The sequence below is a fragment of the Nicotiana tabacum genome, chromosome 22 (genome assembly GCF_000715075.1).
Source record: "Nicotiana tabacum cultivar K326 chromosome 22, ASM71507v2, whole genome shotgun sequence".
NCBI classification, from domain to species: Eukaryota; Viridiplantae; Streptophyta; class Magnoliopsida; order Solanales; family Solanaceae; genus Nicotiana; species Nicotiana tabacum.
In genome coordinates, this window is record NC_134101.1 from 233011428 (window position 1) to 233032433 (window position 21006).

Genomic DNA, 21006 nt, shown 5'->3' on the forward strand with positions numbered 1-21006 from the left:
TATACAGAAGTATTATTTAATACTCCTTCAAAAGAAAAAGAGAAAAGAAGACCCATAAAAGCGGTAGCAAGTAGAACTTACCGTTGCACTTGAAATTTTTGAAAAAAGTTACCAAAAATAGAAACAATCAACGGCTGAGATTATCTCGTCTACAAAAAATTTACCGTCAACCGGTCCTAAGTCCTAACAATTTGAATTCCTATAACCATTTCTCTCTCTCTCTCACACACACACACATTCTCTCTCTAATGTGCACCGAGTTCATCGTACCATTGGTGAGTACACCTTTTTAAATGTTCCTCGCAGCATATCTGATTGGTGTTTTTGATTGAAATTTAATTGCTTTATTATTGTAGTTCGAATTATTATTGATGATTTCTTGCATTCTTGAAAAAAAAGGTCAAATCTTTGCAATAGTTTTCATATAAAATTTGCCTCTTGAATCCTAATTTGGGTTTGTGATTGAATTAATGAATACCTAGTGAAGTGATCTGATTTTAGTTTGATTAAGTGTTTTACTTTTCTGTGTATGGGTTTTCTTTTGATGGATTAAATTTTTGTGCTTTTTGTTCATTTAGCTTAGTGTCTCATATATGTAATTTCTTTTCTGTCTCAAATTTGAATTTTCTAATTTTACTTACCCATCAGATCAGATCGATCGATCAACTTAAGCCTCCATCGCAAACTTTTACCTGATTGTGTAAATATATGTGTAGCTTACTAATCATTGCAATTATCTTTTATGTGACCTAATTGTGTAAATATTTTTTACAACGTCAATTCATAGAGCTTAAATTCCTTTATCAATTCCACTCTATTCATGTCCATTTCATATTCCGACAAATTCACCATTCAGTGGATTCATTTATGATCAAACTATTTTTACGTTAGTCTTTGGCTTAGTGCAATTGTCAACTACAACAACAACGACCCAGTAAAATTCTACTAGTGGGGTCTGAGGAGGGTAGTGTATAGGCAAACCTTACCCCTACCCGAGAGAGTAGAGAGGTTGTTTCCGAAAGACCCTTGGCTCAAGAAGACGAAGAGAGAAAAGAGACAATATATCAGTATCATCAACAGAAAGCTTTAGTGCAATCGTCCTATAAAACAAAAAATGGATACAAATGTTTTGGAACATTGGTGGTTCTGATGATGACAATATAAGTTGTTCAGCTTTTTCAGCTTTGAGCTAAGAAGAATGCAGCAATATTAACTTTTTAAGAAAGCTTTGGCTTTACTTTGGTGTAGTAGTGGCATATGAAGGTAAGATTATAAGTTTATTATCAGAAGAGGAAAAAAAAAGGATGAAATGTCAATATTAGTTGGGACGCAGAAAGAGAGTTACCTAGTTAATGGGGAAATTTATAGATTTAAAATTATCATTTTTACTTAGTTCATTAAACTTCAATTTTGAATATTTTATTGATCCCAAGTCCTAATCTTTATCTCATCATAGACATTTTGTGAGATTGGTGAAAACCCTCTACAAACAAAAAAAGATACTCACTAGGGGGTTGAGAAGTGATTACACATTCTAACTAAATTTTATTACCATAGGCTTTTTGTGAGGGAGGAGTTGGGCTTCCCGCATATTTCAGTTTGAATTCCTAGTGCGCGCAGGTGAACTTCTTCGTTTGCATGGTAGTAAGGGGACCGACTCAGACATTGAGAACTTGAGGAAGAGAAAGATTACATATGTTAGCTAGTGTAGTGAAAGGACATCCTACATAGTTGGGTCTTTAGAAGAAGGAAGAGAAGATGCTGGGACGAGACATTGCTCCATTGCCAACATGTGAATCCTGTGAAAGAAGAGAAATAGCAGTGTTTTTGAGTGATGAAAAATTAACTTTTGTACATGTAAGGGATGATCTATTATTGTTAGTTAGTTTTTGGTGCACCCATGAGATTCTTTTTCTTGTGTCTTAGATCAAATATGTCCGCTCAATTGGGGTTTTCACATGCTAGTGTTCAGATGACTCAGAATATTTGCAAAATTCTGTACAGCTGACTTGTGCCTTGTGATTTTTTTTCATGCAAATTTTATCCACAATGTTCTGTGATAGGGGATGAATAGTTTCTTGTTTGGTGCTAGCTCTTGATTATTGGAAAAAGGAGCCTTTGTGTAGCTTGCATTTAGATGTAGAGACCAACGATTAGTTGTTTGGTGCTAGCTCTTGATTATTGGAAAAAGGAGCCTTTGTGTAGCTTGCATTTGGATGTAGAGACCAATGATTAAGTAGCTTTCCTGGTTTTCTTTTGACCTTTTGTTGTAATTTATGAGAGTTCATTTTAAATATTTAGCTAGTATTTAGAGGACGCTAATTTGCTCCAGAATGTTCTTGTATTTGATATATTCTGCTTGCTTGATTCTGCCTTGTAGTTTTTCAGTACACAAACTTGAGGTTTTCTGATCAATAGATGAGCAGGAAAGGGATGGATAAATAGTGATTCGTGTTTCTGTTAAATTGAAAATGTTTACACATATGCATAATCAGAGGCTAAAAGTATCTTTTGGCTTTAGTTCTGAATTTTGAGAAAAAAATTCATTGCATAGACTACTTTCTGGTGCTAGGAATAAGGACTTTCCTTGTTTTGTTTAAGTTTTTTTGTGGTAATCCAGGCTACTGACTCTGACAATTTAGCTTCATATGAAACCATCGTAATGCTTGAATTTACCATATCTGGTTGATTCATGACAAAGCAGTTCTGGCATATTAATTGATGGGATAATAAATTACTTTCTTCTCTCATTTTTCCTCCAAGGAAATTCTACAAATGTTCTTATTTCATGCTTTGCTAGATCAGCTTCATAGCAACTATCACGTTATCTGTTGTGCTTTAACAGTTCATCTTATTTTGTCATTAGATCAGGTAGGATCTCTTACATCTTAAGGTGTGACACATAATGAATTTGGGAAGACATTTTGGAGAGAGTTTTCGACCTTTGGATGTTGGATTATCCAGATTTGCCTTTGTCTTTGACCATGGAAAGTGATAAAACCAGCACGACGCCTTCAGATGATATCAGTAGTCTGCAAAGAGTTCAGCCTTCGCACGGGTAATTCACCAAGTCACATTGACTTTCTTTGACTTTTTCCTAAGTAGTTAGAAATCAGAGATGCTTAAAAAAAGTAGATGGAGATGTAGGAGAAGAAGCCAGAATAAGTTTGTTGTGTTACCTCTGTAACATATGTTCAGACAAGATATAATTTTCACTATTATCTATAATTTTCAATGTCAAAAATGACTTCCTAATGTTCAATTTAAGGGTCAAGGTAACACAGCCTTTTTGCTCTGCTATAATACACTTTGCTAATCTTTGACAAAGTACACTAGGAATTCTGGTGCTTCATGAGATCCGTTAAAGGTTGATAGTTCTTCTCATAAATTGGCTGTCTAGTTTGGATGTTTGGGGACATTAGATGATCTGTCTATTTGCTTGAATATTACTAGTCAGTTCAGTTTACTTTGTTCTATACTTACCATGAAATAATTTGAACTGTTTTGAAATTTATACTTGATTGTGAGCTTTGGGAGGATTATTATATTCACACCCTTTCTGTTGTTATTTTGAACTTCAGAAAAGTTCACTTCAAAAAGTTTGCGGAATTTTTTATTATTTCTTTCTAATGTTGCAGGAGGACGAGTGGTCCTAAGAGACGTTCCAGTCAGTGGACTCCCGAGGAGGTAAGCTCTAAGCAGGCTTTTCCTAATGAATTAGCAAACATATGCATTTGTTCAGTGTTTTTCTTTTTAGTTTTATGTTCTTTTGCTTTTGGGGTTAAAACTCGGGTTCTTTTCTTCTTTTTTTTCCCCCACTTTTCGTGTATATATAATGTAATATGCTGTGTTAAGGATTCAAATAGTTTAGCTCTATCTGTTTTTAGGGGGTAGGAGGGTGGTGATCTGTTCCTAGTATGGAAATTCAGAACACCATGACATATGAACATGGCATAATGCTGGTAGCCGATTAAAATTGCTTGTCTATTGCCTTTGAGCTATGTTTCATGGACGCTCCAAAATGCTACCGCACCGTGTCGGATCCTCCAAAAATGCACTACTTTTGGAGGATCCGACACGCACCTGGAGACATTTTGGGAGAGTCCGAGCAGCTTAGCCTTTGAGGAGAAAACAATGATGCTTCAAACCAAAGTTCAAAATTATTGCTACTTAATTCTGTTTGTTTTATATTTGTTATAGTATTTAAATTTGTACCAGAATTGTTTCTTGGTCAAGGGGGATTGAGTAATTCTAGTTCTCTTTTGCCTTCCACTAATGATCTCAATGAATGTAGATCAAGGCCCAAAAATAAATGCTGGAAAATGCTTTGGCTAGCAACTGCAAAGTCATGGTTTTAGTATAAAGGAGAAGCCAAAAACAGTCAAAAGCTTGTACAAGCTCATCTTAGTAACTTTTTCTGAATATATTAGTTCTGGACTTTTATGGTTCACTTCTAAAACCCTAAGCTGAACTCTTCCTTCTTATGAAGGTAGTGTTTCTTTAAACTTTTAATGTGGTGAATTACTTGTCAAAGACCATACATTATTCTTATGTATTAATGTGGTGAGTTTACATTTATCTCAATTATGTTGTATTACAGTGCAAATTTCTTTATCCATTTCAGGATGAAATCTTGCGCCAAGCTGTCCAACAGTTTAAGGGGAAAAGCTGGAAAAGGATTGGTAAAAACATTGTTCTTTTCTTCTCTTTAACCTACTACGTCTTACGCACTATGGGCGTGTACTGCTCATATTTTCAGCAAGATCTAGAGTTCTCTCAAATGAGTGATAGAGGGATTAAACTTAGGGGTTTCATTTTATGTTTGTTTAGTTCTTTTGATTTTTCTGTGTTTCTTTTTCTCCTTTCCCAAATTGAATGTCTCTTTCTTTTCTGTAAGGATCATTTAAAAAACAATGCCTCCTTTACTGGAAGGGAAATTCCATCTTTGCTTTGGACAATTCTTCGATCTTTTCCTATAACAATACTTCAAAACATAAAGTAACTTGTAGTATCCACATTTTTTTCTCCATTTGACATGCGATAACGCACTTTCTATCCTTTCTTAGTAAGTGTTACTTGTTAAAACTGACAGTTGCAGGTAGGAAACCAACTCCAACTCAGGCCAGAATCATGAACATCTGATAGCTTAAGACTTGGGTTGTTATCAGCTTCTGCAACAACTATTCATTGCTAACTTGCCCTATTTGTTCTACTCATTTAGCTAGTTATATTTTTCATGAAAAATGATAAACATTGAATGCTTACAAAATCTAAGATTTAACTTGCAGCGGAATGTTTTAAGGACCGGACAGATGTGCAATGCTTGCACAGGTGGCAGAAAGTTCTTGATCCTGAACTTGTCAAAGGCTCATGGACTAAGGAGGTAAAACACTGTGTATTCCTATTAGCCTATTTGAATGATATGTTAGTACTCCTTTGGTCTCATTTTATATGACACTATACTATTTTGGGAGTCAAACTATGATTTTATTCAAACAGTTTCTAAATTTTATAATTATACAATTTATGACTTGTATTATTTTTAATACCTAAGTTTTATATTTTAAAAAAGAATTCGGAAACCATTGACAGAATTGAGAATGAAAATTAGATGTTTTGACCAGCGTTTTATTTTTGGGGCAGAGGAAGTACAATTCTTGAGAACCTGTAATCCATGTCCTTATGTATGCTAATTTAACTCTTTTGAATTATATGCAGGAGGATGATAAACTAATCGAATTAGTGAACAGATATGGCCCCAAAAAATGGTCCACCATTGCACAAGAGTTAGCAGGACGTATTGGAAAGCAATGCCGGGAAAGGTAAGCACGGCAATTTTCTGTTTATCTAATGATTCAATGTATCTTTTTTTTTCTTCTATGATAAAATTCCAAAGTTTTCAGAATATGTTCGGCAAGTGAAATGTCAAGAGGTGTAGCTTGTGGAGTTTCTGCTTGCTAATTTGACATTATGGTCTCACTCAATTCAATGAGAATTTTGCATTCCTAGCTGCTCTTTTGACATCACAAGCGCACTTTTATGCATTCTTCCTGCAAAGAACATTCATTTTTCAAGCGTATGTGACTGATATCTTCCTACCCGAACCCTTTTCACTAACTAGTTAGATGTTGTTTGACGAGCACAAAACACAACACAAAATTGATGCTCGCTAGCCAAAGATAGTATAGTATAATTATCGTCTCCACATGGATTGGATTTAAATAATGCTCTAGTAGTTTCTAGTTTAGCTGCTATTCAGGATGATCAAAACTTGATTTGAATTGATTACGAACTACAAGTAATTATTAAAAATAAAGCAACTGACAATTGACTGCAAAGAACTAGAGATTAGCAGAGTTAGTTTTTTATCAATGTGAGAAATAAGGGTGTTGACAGGATATGTGCAAGATAGCTATTTGGGATCTAACTCTAGTTTAATTCACCTAATGTCCTAATGATTCTCGCGAATTCACTCGATAATTAGTTCAAACGTGTAGTCAAGACTCCTCTCTCGATTAAGTCTTAACTCTACGAGGTAAACTAATATAAGCTATGTTGCTCGGACTCTCCGAAAATGTGGCCGGATACGTGTCGGATCCTCCAAAAGTAGTGCATTTTTGAAGGATCCGACACGAGTGCGGCTACATTTTGGAGAGTCCGCGCAACATAGAATATAAGCACTGTGAAGGTATGCAAGCATGCGTTAATGGATTAGTCTTTAGGAAAACGTCTCTCGAATATTTTCCTAACTTGGTTTAATCAACAATTCAACAAGCTCTTTCGATTACTTAAGAGAATCACAAAATTAAATCAAACAAAATAATGCAAAGATAATCACCAAAATATTCCTCTTTCGATTAAATAAACCGGTGAATAAAGTTGCAACAATTCAAAACTTCATAAACGAATTCAAGCAAGAGCTAGAGTTGAAATCCACAAATATTAATCAAACTACCATATCCGTCAAACTCTAAGGTAAACTACTCCATAATCATGGAGGAAGTCATCACAAATATAATTAACGAGTAAGAAAACATCAATATAAAGTTATAATCCAAACTCCCGTAATGAATTGATGGAAAGATGATGAAATCTTGTGTTTTCTAGCCTCCAATGCTCTCCCAAAGCTTCCAAGGTCAAAAATCCTTTAAAAATTGTGTTTTTGATGTATTTATACCATGTAGGAATGGTCCCGGGCAAAACTATCCTTTCCAAGCCGAAGTAGGAAAAATACTCTATAAAATTTGCACATGCGCAGCGCATGGCACGCCGCCCCACACGGTGCGCCTGTGGAGAAGTTCAGAGAGTTGATTTTTACACTCTGCAGGAATTTTGCACTAGCGCCCCGTGCCCCGCTACGCATGGCGCGGCATGGTAGTGCAGTTTTCTTAGAGTAATTTTTGTTTTCTCACTTTTTGACATCCAAACTTTGTCCTCGACCCTCGAACATGATCCCGGCTTAATTTCTTGGGCTTTTACTCGGACTTCAAAGCTCCAACTTGTTTAAATTAACTCCAAATTATCTTAATAGATCGGAATCATTTCCTGCAAGGCATAAAACACGTAATAAGCGCAAATCACGATTATTTAAGCTCAACTCCAAGTAAAATGCAGTGATTAGAGTGCAAACTATGACTAAAATACGGGTTTCTAGCCTACCATCACTGTTCCTCGGCTAATGACTCAACAAACCTCCTAAAACCTTAAATATATGAATGCTGATGGCATGATAAGCTGAAGGCAGATAACTACTGCCACTTGCTGTCCAAGAATATTTGTTACTTCTTATTTTGGAAATATAACTTATAATGTGTATCCTTTGACTTCATAGGACTTCTGTAGGGGTCACATTTTTTCTACTTCCTTTGATTTATTGACATAGAGGTTGCAAGTCACTCCCTGAAAAAATAAGCTTTTAATTCATCTGCTTATATGATTAAGAATGTTATAATAACTTTAATGAATGATCTTTTCAGGTGGCACAATCATCTGAATCCTGCAATAAACAAAGAACCTTGGACACAAGAGGAGGAATTGACTCTAATTCGTGCCCACCAAGTTTATGGAAACAAGTGGGCAGAGTTAGCAAAAGTTTTGCATGGAAGGTATTTTTGAGGTGTTACTTTTATGCCAACAAGAGTTTGTTTCCGTCTTGATTTTCTTTTGAGTTCTTGTTCAGAGAGTTCTTTCAAAGCTCCTTATAACATGAAAAATCTTATGGTCAATTTCAGGAGTGACAATGCAATAAAGAATCATTGGCATAGTTCTGTTAAAAAGAAACTGGACTCATATTTGGCATCAGGTTTACTTGCACAGTTCCCTGCTCTACCTAATGTCAACCATCAGAACCAATCAGTCCCTTCTTCTTCTATGACGTTGCAACAAAATAGTGAAGATGAAAGCGTTCACAAAGAAGGAACAGAAGCGGAGGATAGTTCTGTTAAAAAGAAACTGGACTCATATTCGGCATCAGGTCTACTTGGACAGTTCTCTGCTCTGCCTAATGTCAACCATCAGAACCAATCAGTCCCTTCTTCTTCTATGACGTTGCAACAAAATAGTGAAGATGAAAGCGTTCACAAAGAAGGAATGGAAGCGGAGGAAGTGCCTGAATGCAGTCAAGGCTCGAATTTTGCTGGCTGTTCTCAGTCTACAAGTGACTTGGGCAACACATTTGTGCATATAAGAGAGAACGGTGGGATGTCGGAGGAATCAATTTGTAAAAAGGATGCAACCTCCAGCACTGCTCCATGTTGTAGGAACTATAGCCCAGTTTTTCAAGATGTTTCTTGTTCAATGTTAAAAGTTCCTAGTGAACTTGCGGATTCCAAGTTCCTTGAGCATAATTTATCACATGACTGGGGCAATTCCATGGAAGAAGATTGGCAGTTTAATAGGGATGACATACCTAATATTTCTCCTCCGGAGTTTATTCAGGAATCTTCAGGGATTTCCGTGCACTGTTTAACTGGCAACGACAACCATGACATGGTAGCAACTGCTAATGTAGGAAACGTGGTTGAGGATCCATATAAGCCCAACGAAATGTTTGTTTCTGTGGACGGTTCCATGATGGTATACCCCGAGGAAGGAATTCCTCAATGCTCTCCGTCTGAAACTGGGGTTAATGGCTGTGGTCAACCTTCATATTCTTTATTTTACCAATCATCAAACTATCAGATCCCTGAAGCAGGAGATATGGTTCCACAAAACTGCAATGCTTTAAATTTTGATGATTTTGAAGCTTCATTCCATCAGCCATTTTCTGTTCCTTCACAATTTTCTTCAGAGGATAGATCGTCTGTGTTTGACATTGTTTTAAATCAGTTCCATAATCCTCCGCTTGAAGGCCCAGATCATATGAAAGATTCCTCAAGGATAGTTCCCGTGAATGATATTGGCTCAACTACATCAAACACTGTTCAAACATGTCTGCTGAATGAAAATTCATTTGTACAAGAAGAGCAGAAAGATGGAGGAGCTTTATGCTATGACCCTCCTCGTTTTCCAAGCTCGGATGTTCCTTTCTTTTGTTGTGATCTTATACAATCTGGTTCAGATACACAGGAAGAGTATAGCCCTTTTGGCATCCGGCAGTTGATGATGACTTCGGCGAACTGCCTTACTCCATTAAGGTTGTGGGATTCACCATCAAGAGATGATAGTCCAGATGCTATCTTGAAAAGTGCTGCCAAAACTTTTACAGGGACACCTTCTATACTAAAGAAGCGACATCGTCATTTACTGTCGCCTTTGTCAGAAAAGAGATGTGAGAAAAAGCTTGAAAGCAATCTCAATCAGGAATCATTCTATAATATGTCTACAAACTTTTCCCGACCAGACGATATGTTTGATGAGTCAGCAAATGAAAAAGCATCTATGGAAGACAAAGAAAATCTACATCCATCCTCAGAAGATGGAAGAAAAGAGGAGGGCGAAATTTCTGGAGCCAATGATGCAACGGGAATGGTGAGTTAAAATTTGTCATTACATTTTTCTTCTCTGGCATCACTCTTTTTGTTTTTGGGAATGGGGTTGATGGCATGACAGTTTAGGACCTCCATTCAAGATAGTATTTTTCTGTAAAGAAGTATATCCCGGCGATTTCACAGTCAGACTACTAAATCTCACTTAGTGAATGAAGTCTCTATTTACTATTCAGAGCTCTCCACTGGCTACATTTTCTTGGTTACAGATAGTCTTGGGATGCTGAATAGTTCGATATTCATCACTTCTGTTTCAGCTATTTGCATTTCTTTCAAAGTCAATTTTTAAGTTTTTAATGTGATTCAGGCAAATTTGCTCTTGGCTGATTGAACCATGTGGTTTATAAAACCCATTCAGCTTACCTAAGCATCCTCGTTTTTAACTTAGAGGATGGAAGAAATAGGTGACATCTACTAGTTGGGAATAGATTTTAGACTTGTTATTATGTTAGAACTTCTAATACTATTATTGTTACTATTGTGTGTGTGTGTATATATATATATAAAATTATAATTAACCTTTTTCTTTACTTTTATTTTATTTAGTATGATGATGAGATGAGTTGAGTTTAACTGAAAAAGTGAGGATTCATATAGCCGACCTCAACTTATTTGGGATTGAGGCATAGTTGTTGTTGTATCCTCTTTTTAACTTAGTTACAGCTTTTGAGTTCTGATTCCTGGTATCAGGTAAAACAGCATCCTGGAGTGCTGGTTGAGCTTAGCTCAAATGACTTGTTCTTTTCTCCTGATCGTTTCTTAATCAAGTGTGATAGAGCTACAAGTCTAAGTAATAAAGCTCTGGGTAGGCAGTATGCTAGACGACTTGAAGCTGCATCAAATCAAGTTACTGTTTCGTCCTCTTTTGAAACTTCATGCTTGTCTGTTGTATGCTCTCCTGACATATGTGGGAAGCATAGAGGCAGTGTTGTCATAGCTACATCAACTGCTTTGGAGAATACAGCTGAAGATTCTGAAAATGGATTTGGTGCTGAGACTTTAAGCATGTAAGATTACTGAAATGTTTTGTTCCGTTGCTTTCTGTCACTTCTCTTTCCACATAGCATTTATTGTCTACAAACCTTTTCCTATCGGTCCATTTACCTAATGATTGGTTTACAGATTTGGAGAGACACCTTTTAAAAGGAGTTTTGAATCTCCTTCAGCATGGAAATCTCCATGGTTCATGAGTTCTTTTCCGCCAAGCACAAGATATGATACAGAACTTGAATTTGAGGTATATACATTATTTGTTCTACTCTGTTACTAATATCATAGTGTTTGTCAGTTCTTTTCATATTTATGTGTTCATGCCCTTTTTGTGATAACGGTGCGTTTCTATGCTCATGTTTTAGTGCTTTGATTTGTTTGTTTGTTTTCTTTACTTGGATAGGATCTTGCCCTTTTTATGAGCCCGGGTGACAGAAGCTATGATGCTATTGGGTTAATGAAGCAATTAAGTGAGCAGACAGCACCTTCAATTGCAGATGCCCATCAGATCTTGGGAAGTGAAACTCCAGAAACAAACTTGTCGAAAAGGAATTCCAAAAAACCGAAAGCAGATGAAAATTGTACCCTTCTGGCTTCAAATGCTACGGTACGTCTGGTCCCAAATTCAAGCATATTACGAATTTTTTATACAAATGATCTGAAAACGCGTCTTTCATATCCCATACATATTGTTATTTTTACAAAATCGTTATGTTTAACTACAGTAATCTATTTAAAACCTTTATCTTCCTTATCACGGGTTCAAGCCGTGGAAACAGTCTCTTGAAGAAATGCAGGGTAAGGTTGCGCACAATAGACCCTTGTGGTCCGGCCCTTCCCCGGACCCGCGCATAGCAGGAGCTTAGTGCATCGGGCTTCCTTTTGATCTGAAAACATTTCATATCCCATACATATTGTTATTTTTGCATAATCGTTATGTTTACAGTAATCTATTTAAAACATTTCTCCTCTCCATTTTTTCTCTCGTCTTTTATATCCTATACTAATTTATTGGCATGTTTTAAACAGTAACCTTGCAGTTTTTTACTTAAAACACTTGACCATCATTATCATTCTACTGTAAGTTATGACTTATTAGGAACACAGCTTTCTTGTAGCTTCATATAGTCTTTAATATAGTAAAATCTTTTCTCTCAAATGTCACGCGGAACATAGCTATGTCCCTGTCTCGCATTTATAGCAGCAGAATGACAAACTAGGATCTGTGTATCTGATTATATATCTTTCCTCTGCAGAGTGAGAGACGAACACTCGATTTTAATGAATGTGGAATTCCAGGAAAGGGAAAGGAAACTACCAAATTTGGCAGCAACAACAACAGCTTTTCAAGTCCTTCCTCCTACCTGTTGAAATATTGCAGATAAACAAGTCTTTTTAAGGTAGAACTTTCAGCAGTAACATTTTTAAGATTTACATGTGTGTGCGTATATATAGTATACACGGAAGTGGCAACTTCTGTGCTTGTTGCTAATGTTATTGTGGAAATGTTTGGCTGTCAATTTTCTCCCGAGTTGGCCATTTAAGATTGGCTTTTTTGTCAACAGTAAGTTGAGACAACTGCAACAAGGAAAAAACTGGTTCGCGAACAAATGAATGCAAGACATTTGTCTGACGATATATTTGAGGGTACCAATTGAAGTTACTCCTATAATGTGGATCTTAATCATTGCTGTTGATACTCTGCTAGATATGATCATCTTTCAGTTCCAATAACTTTTTCCTACACAAACTAAACTCTTTGTTGCTGCGACTATACTGAACCAAGGGTCTATCGGAAACACAAGGTAGGGGTAAGGTCTGCATACACACTACCCTTTCGGGACCCCACTTGTGGGATTTCACTGCGTTTGCACCAGTGTGATTTCCTGCGTTTGTTGTTGTTGTTGTAAACTAAACTCTTTGATAAGGTCATGAGCTTTTGAAGTAGAACCCACAGATTCACCTCAAATGTTTTCAGACCAAGCATGGTTAAATTGAAAGAGGAACTTGGTTCAAAATTTAAGGAACTTGGAAATACTTAACTGTGATTATCCTTTTTCATATATCAATCTAATGAAGAAGAGTCTTGGAGTGACGGTAAATTTATCTCCATGTGACCTACATGTCACGGGTTGAAGCAGTGGAATCAGATACGCACTGATGTTTGCAGTAGGGTAGGCTGTCTACATTATATCCCTTGGGTGCGGCCCCGAACCCTGCATGAATGCGGGATGCTATGTGCCCGGGCTGCCCAACCTAATATGAAGGGGATAAATGATTAGCTACTGTACTACGAAAGAGGTCAATCCAATTTGCATATTGATAAGCTAGTATCTATCTTAAACGTTACCAAATTCTTTTGTTATTTCCCAAAAGAACCAACGTAGTTTAGAGCACAAATTTCATTACAATCCCTTAAACTAAATCTTTAGTACTAGTACACACACCTTAACATAGTAAGTTCATTATCCATCACAAAAAATAGAAGCCATTTCAAGATTAAGTCGATCCTCGAGGTACAGTAAAAGTTCACTGCTCATTCTGATCTTATTAAAGTAGGGCGCAAGTAGGGTATTGCCTTGTTACTTTATGTTTCGGAGTCAAATGATCCGTTAATCAAATCCTAACTAGAAACATCTTAAGGGAAAAAAAAAAGAAGGCAAAGAACATTACAAGCTTGATCATAGTCTACATTACACTATTGTTGTAGAAGGAGAAAAATAAAGACCAAATATAGGAATATTTGGAGAGATTAAAACTTGATAAGAACCTTCACGCAATTTGGTTCTTTCAAGTACTCAAATGCCTTGTTTATATCATTTAGTGAAACTTCATGAGTCAATAATTCATCTAGTTTGATCTCCTGCAGAAAGTGTTAAAAACTTATATTCAATATGCATATATAAATCAAGATTTAATTAAAAATGGCTTGTGTGTTATTTCAAACTACTAAACATTTGGCAGAAAAATTCAATACATTATATGGTCTATTTTACAAATTCTATAGATATAAAATTAGATTATGCAGCCATTGGACATGTTTGCATGTACTTTTTCATATCACATTATTAATTTTTTGAGAAATTAAACATGATATATTGCTAGTTTATATAAAAACAATGATTTTTTTCGCCTTCTTAAACTATTTTATGTTCCATTTTACATGACATCATTAATATTTGAGAAGTTAAGCAACTTTTGTTTGGCTACATGGTTTAGCATTTCCAAACATCTCTAATACTATGTAATTTTTGAAATATATAAGTTTTAATTTTTAAATTTTTTTGAATGAAATGATGTTTAAGTTCACACTAAAAATTAGATAATTTGACCCTTGTTCTCAAATATAGCAAATATTTTCTAGTAATTCATACCTTGTTAATACATTTGTCAAATACAAATGGAAGGTCTGTGCGAGTTCTAATGCCACCATAAATGGATCCTTTAAGTGTTCGACCAAGCATGAGAGGAACATAATTCATTTGCCAATCTAACTCAAGTCCAGCCCCAAGCAGTATCACTGTCCCATAACCCTAATAATTGGTTGTTCCAATATTTTTCAAGTCATACAAACATAGTTATTTAATAATAAAATTAACTAACTAACAACAGCATACCTAGTATAATCCACCAGGTGGGGTCTAGGGAAGGTAGTGAGTATGCGGAACTTACCCCTACCTGGAGAGGTAGAAAGGCTGTTTCCGAAAGACTGTCGGCTCAAGAAAAGGTAGAAAGGAAGAATAACGGAGAAGAAGAAGAGGAAAGAGGGGGGGGGGAGGGGGGAGAAAGGCGATAAGCAAAGAGGAGAAAAAGTAGCATCCAATAGTAACCATCAGGGAGCAACAATATCTAGTAAAAGGGAAGAAAAGGTTGCATAAACGGTAACAATCAGGGAGCAACAATCCCAGTAACAAAATGGAAAATTAAAACAGTGCTTTTAAATTTTAAAAAATAAAGTTATACAATGTAACATACTACTAATATATTTGGTACATAAGTGCATTCAAAGAGGCTTTAATTAATTAAAGGTTTTAAGCAATGCCTAGCTATCATATAATCAGATTTTTAGACAAATATATGTACATGCTTTTATATGATCAACAATAACAATATACCCAGTACTATCCTACACCGTGGGATCTGGCGAGGGTAGTGTGTACGTAGACCTTATCCCTACTTTGTGAGGATAGAAAGGTTGTTTCCAATAGACCCTCGGCTCAGAAAAGCATAAGCACCATATTAATACTTTTATATGATATCAGAGCCAAAAAAATAAAAATCTACAGCCATTTTTCTCTTAAAGCCCCGTTTGTCCATAAAAAAAATTATTTAAAAAAAAAGTGTTTGTCTATAAGATTTTGCAAGATTTTGAAAAAATTTCGAAAATGAGTTTTTCAAACCACTTTTTTCAAAAAATTTAGAATTTTTTCCCCCACTCACAAAACTACAATATTTTTTCAAGTGAAATGGATGTCCAAAACATAATTTCAAATTTCAAATACGATTTTTCAACGTAACTCCAAATATTATTTTTTTTATTTTAAAAATTACAATTTTTATGTTCAAACGCCTACTAAAAAGCCTCTGAAATTCTAGCGTAAAGTATATGATCGGCCGAATCATTTTACTATTCTAGAACATATATACTTAATTTCTTTAACAAAAATTATATTTCCTCTCTAAATATTGTAAAATTTGATAATATTTTTGAGGGTTTTATACATACCATTCTTGTGGATTGAATGGCTTCATTGATCATAAGGTCAGGCACATTTGTACACTCAAAGAAGTAATCAACACCAAGTCCACCAGTGGCTTCTTTAACTAATTCTGAAATTGATTTTTCACTGATTTTAATATTTATAAAATCAGTAACCCCAAATTTTTTTGCTTTTTCACTTTTCATTTCATGTATATCAATCCCAATGATTTTGGCTGCTTCTTTTTGTTTAGCTCCTTCTACTACCTGTATTTTCAAGAGCAAAATTTCCTTTAGAAATACTGAGAAAAGAAAAAATGACAAAGGAGAAATGAATTATTCCATGTTCTTTAAGAAAAGATACGCAATAACGGGAGATCGGTACACTTGTATATGAACTTCCAACATATTATGCTGGAACTCCAACACTCGGAAAGTTCCAGCATAATATACTGGAGATTGGAGCACCTGTGTATGAACTTTTAGCATATTATGCTGAATCGGTATATTATACTGGAACTCCAGTATAATATACTGGAGGTGCAGTATACTTATGCTGGAATTCCAGTATATTATGCTGGAGTATTTTTCGGATTTTAAACAGTGTTTTCATTCAGATTTATCTTTACTTGAGTAGCTAAATTTCGATTACTTTTGAAACGGTAGCTATTTTTAAATGACCACTTGTAAATCTAGCTATTTTTGAATTTTTCCCTAGGTACATCTCTATGATAAGTATATACTATTAGCAGTTGATAGCGTAATTGGTAAGTAACCTGTTATAATATGTTAAATTATATTGGTAGTATAAATTTTTTTGACAGTATCCGTGTATATTTAAAAGCTTATAAATAAACTACCAAATAACTAATACTAGTGTCTTGATCTCCCCTCTCAGTAGGTTTTGTTAACAAAGCAATAATATTATTTAAAATAATTCCTCACAAATTTTACTCTTTAGTCAATATTTCCCCCTTTTTTGCTATTAGTTAGGATGGGGAATGTGAATTTCACTTTAAATACAAACTATTACCTTTTGGAAAATTAATTACTTCGAATTCAAGAAACTCAAGGATATAAAATGTGTTTACAATTATTCAAAAGTTTAAGGGTATAGTGTAGGTTGAGAACATTTGGGGGTCATTTCACAGGAAATCGTGGAGCAACGGTCAAGTTGTCTTCGTGTGACTTATAGGCCATATGTTCGAACCGTAAAATCAGCCACTGATGCTTATATCAGGGTAGACTGCCTACATCACACCCCTTGGGGTGTGACCCTTCCCCCGACCCTGCATGAACGCAAAATACTTTGTGTACCGAACTATCCTTGAAAGTGTTAATTATCTCGAGATTATAATGATAGAGTCATTAAATAGTAACGAAATTATTTAGTGAATATACTTACACCAAGTCCAACACCTCCAAGACCAAGAACAGCAACAGTTGATCCTTTTTCAATGTTAACATCCTTAAATGTTGCTCCAAATCCAGTTGTAAATGCACAACAAAGGAAAGCAACATGTTCAATAGGGATCCTAGGATCAACCTTAATAACATAATTTTGATCAAGAACTAAGTATTCTGATAATGTTGAGCAGCTAACATGGTGATAAATCCTTTGACCTTTAATTGACATTCTTGATGTTCCATCCAACAATAATCCACTGAAATTTAAAGGGTATTTGTGGCATAAATTGGACTTTTTAGACTTGCAATTGGGACATTCTCCACATTCTCCCAAAAAATGTGGTATCACTATGTCTCCTTCTTTCAAATTTTTTACCTTTTCACCCACACTTTCTATCACACTGCAAAAAAAAAAAAAAAAAAAAAAAAGGAATTTCATAAAAGAAATACACAATATTAACTTGGAAGAAATTTCTATTTTGTTAAGTACATCTTTATTGTAATTGTGGTGTCCGACCAGCTTGCGTGCATTTAGATTATTTTCAAAGAGTAATTGTTATCTTCCACCAGCATAAATACCGAGTAACTCTATTCACCTAAATTTCAACACAGAAGAATTAACTTAAATAGCTGCCTACCCAAACACTTAAATTTTAAAATAACTAACGGATGTAAAGAAATGGATAATCCACATATAATATGTATATACTTGTGTATAATCATTATGTAATCTATGTATACTGGCTAAAAAAATAAATAGTGAATTCGATCGGCTATTTGTGTAAAGATCCCTTGGACAAACGGGAAGAAATCACCAAACTTTTGTCTCTGCTGGGATTTTGAATCCAAAACTTCAAGATTCTTAACGCACTTTATTGACCACTAGGTCATACCCTTAAATACATGTTATATTGTTTTGCAAGATTTGTCCAAAAGGGTCATTTTTGAAAAATAACATATTACAATAATTTAAGAGCATGCATGAGTAGGCTTGTAATTATCTAGATAAGCTATTGTTATTCAGTTATTTAAGAAAAAGTTTCATATTAATAACAGTTAGTTATAAGAAAATTTGATCTTTGTAGAATAAATGAACATTGATTTTGATTCACAAAAAGAACCCATCTTTATCAACAAAGTCCAATGAAACAACTTAAAATAGATAGGTACAAGACCAAAATGAGACTAAGAGTGTTTGGTACGGAGGAAAATATTTTTCGGAAAATATTTCTCAATTTTCTCATATTTGGTTGACTTAAATATTTTGAAAAATATTTTTCTTTATGAATTCAAAATGTTTTCCTTATCAAGAGAAGGGAAAACATTTTTCAAAACTCCTTCTCAACCTTCTCCACTCTCACCAACCCACCCCACCCCCTCTCCAAAAAAGCTTTTTCCTTTTTTCAAATTTCAGTTTTTCCGTTACCATCCATCCTAGTACCCCCACCCCCACCCCCCACCGCAAAAAAAAAATTATTTTTTTCAACTTAATTTTTTTTTTTTTGCAATTTCAAATTTTTATTTTTACGTTTTTCTGCACCACCCACCCCTACCCTACCCTCCCCCGCCTCTCGCCCCTGCCTCCACCCCCTGCCCCCCCCCCCTAAAAAAAATTATTTTTTAAATATATTTTTCAGTTTTAATTTTTTTATTTATCTGTTTAAAGGTTCAAAATTTTACAAGTTCCAAAGTTGAGTTTAGAAGTTGTTTAGAAATTATAAAGTTTACGGGTTAGAAATTTCGCGGTTTCGAAGTTTAGCGGTTCGAAAGTTTATGAGTTGGTTTGAAAGTTTATGGCTTCATGTTTATTATATCCAAATTATTTATGAATACTCTTGAGAAGTCATTTTCCTTAATTTGCGTACCAAACACCGGAAAATAAATAAGATTACTACTTGTCTTTCAAAAAAATATTTTCTTGAAAAATATTTTCCACGGAAAACATTTTCCGTTATATCAAACACACCCTAAGACTACTACAAATGTCCCTAATTATATTGTAATATAAATCATTTAATTGTATATACAATATTATTTTATGAAGCAAATTAAATGTGTTTGTTTGTTTTATCGTTAAGGATTGTGGTGGGATGGATAGGACCCTCCACTCTTAATCATAGTCCATAGTTCTTGGGTTCTATCCCACGAATGGAAAAAAATTCTGGTAGAAAAAGCTTCTCTCTCTAACAATGGGCCTTATTACGCGACATGAATCCAGATTAATTGAGACCAAATGCGAGATCCGAACACCTAATGGAAAAATAAAAAATTTAAAAAAAGTCTTTGCATGTATTGAGTGAGAGAGAGAGAGGTTTACCCAACTCCTTCATGCCCAGGAATGCGAGGAAACAAAGGCTGGGAATTGAGACAACAAAAAAGAACCAAAAAGGAAATTAAAAAAAATAAAAGAGAGATGGTTAGAAATTAATATATGTGTGTAATATGACAAAGATTACTTATAAAAATATAGGTTGGACTCTCCAAATATGTTGTTACACCTGTATCAGGTCCTTCAAAAATGCATAATTTTTGAAGGATCGAACACACACTCAACAGTATTTTTGAAGAATCCGAACAACATAGGTCGGACGTTGATTCAAGAGCAAACAAACTCACCTTGGGAAAGCCATTGCAGCATAGAATATCAGTTCCACACAGACTTGCATAAATCATCTTAATTCTAACTTCTGTGGAATTTGGTGGATCTACTTCTATCTCTTCCAATTTCAATTCCTCTCCTGATTTCCATACTACTGCAGCTGCATTTTTAGGTGCAAATTAAATTAAATCCATTAATTAAATTATATTCTTTGTTTAATTAATATATATATATATATATATATATATATATATATATATATCATCAATATAAAAATAAAAAATGTTATTTACTCGCTAAGTAGGGAACCATTTATGAGCGAAGCTATGGTCGGCCAAGGATGGTTAGTAAAACATGCTTCGTCAGAAAATTATACCGTTGTATATAGGTCAAATTATATATATTATAAATTATGAACATTCCTTAGTAAAATTTCTGATTTTGTCACTCGTTAGAAGAGAAAAATATTTTCTTTTTTTATTTCCTAATAATTAAGTAGAGAGAAAATCTCACCTTTACAAGAAATGACCCTGTGACCACTTGAATTCATTATTATGGTGAACTAGAAATGAAGAGAATTTGAGAAGAAGTAGAAGAAAGAAGAAAGACTAGTTGAAATAATTAGTTCAAATGACTTGGTGAAGGAACTGAGAATTTAATAGAGCTAAAGTTGGGAATTTTGTGTTTTGGCATGAAAAAAACATGTTTTTTTGTAAGAAAAGATTGTGTAAAGTGTTTTGTGGTTACAAATGAAAGTTGGCAACTAAGCTCGTACTCACTTGGTCTATCTGTGAAATAAAGAAAAAAAAAATGGACAAGTTACATATTAGGCCGGTTAGCAAAAAAATAATGGAATTTTTACCTTCTTATGACACATATCAAACCTTATTACCATCCATGTTTAAGGTTAGAGATAATTACATTTAGTATACTAAATTACCATTTATATATCATAATTTAAAAGAGGGATATAATTAATGGGGCATTAATTTTAGGCATAATTATAGGACCGTATATTCCCACGTTTCTCTTTCCTTTCAGCTCAACCCCTCCTCCCCACCTTTTACCTTTACCGTAACTCCCCCCCCCCCACCCACCTTTTACCTTTACCCTTCACTCCCCCACGTTTTCTTCAGTTTTCTTCTATACAGAACAAAAGCTACCCACGTTCTTCATTTTTCTCAGTTTAATTTCACCAAATATTGAAGTTAAACCATGAAGAACATCAAATCTCCCAAAAAATACATAAAAATCTACAGTATGTGATATCCCCGCTTTCGATTTGGTTGTTTTAACACCAAAATCACCACAAAAACAAGTAAAAT

At 34.7% G+C, this 21006-nt stretch overlaps 2 protein-coding genes across 9 annotated transcripts; one reads left to right on the forward strand and one right to left on the reverse strand.

Moving 5' to 3' along the window:
• Window positions 1-90: 90 nt before the first annotated feature.
• LOC107795213 (myb-related protein 3R-1-like) lies at window positions 91-12673 on the forward strand. 5 transcript variants are annotated; one of them, XM_016617809.2, is made up of 13 exons: window positions 128-275; window positions 2867-3058; window positions 3639-3687; window positions 4625-4682; window positions 5289-5383; window positions 5719-5822; window positions 7977-8105; window positions 8232-9969; window positions 10677-10993; window positions 11109-11223; window positions 11380-11583; window positions 12233-12376; window positions 12542-12673. In XM_016617809.2, the coding sequence occupies exons 2-12, from the start codon at window positions 2949-2951 to the stop codon at window positions 12359-12361; spliced, it is 3048 nt and encodes a 1015-aa protein (XP_016473295.1). In that variant the 5' UTR covers window positions 128-275; window positions 2867-2948; the 3' UTR covers window positions 12362-12376; window positions 12542-12673.
• Window positions 12674-12827: 154 nt separating this feature from the next.
• LOC107795210 (8-hydroxygeraniol oxidoreductase) lies at window positions 12828-20391 on the reverse strand. Of its 4 annotated transcripts, XM_075243845.1 has the most exons (8): window positions 20195-20384; window positions 19699-19841; window positions 19400-19437; window positions 17081-17483; window positions 15703-15942; window positions 14351-14509; window positions 13747-13839; window positions 12828-13232 (listed from the first exon to the last, which is right to left on the reverse strand). In XM_075243845.1, exons 1-8 carry the CDS (start codon window positions 20229-20231, stop codon window positions 13095-13097), a joined length of 1251 nt encoding a protein of 416 aa, XP_075099946.1. In that variant the 5' UTR covers window positions 20232-20384; the 3' UTR covers window positions 12828-13094. The 4 variants fall into 4 exon arrangements, with proteins under 4 accessions (XP_075099946.1, XP_075099948.1, XP_075099949.1 ...); XM_075243847.1 differs by lacking the exon at window positions 14351-14509 and having other exon boundaries at window positions 20195-20391; XM_075243846.1 differs by lacking the exon at window positions 12828-13232 and having other exon boundaries at window positions 13496-13839; window positions 20195-20381.
• Between the last annotated feature and the right edge of the window lie 615 nt (window positions 20392-21006).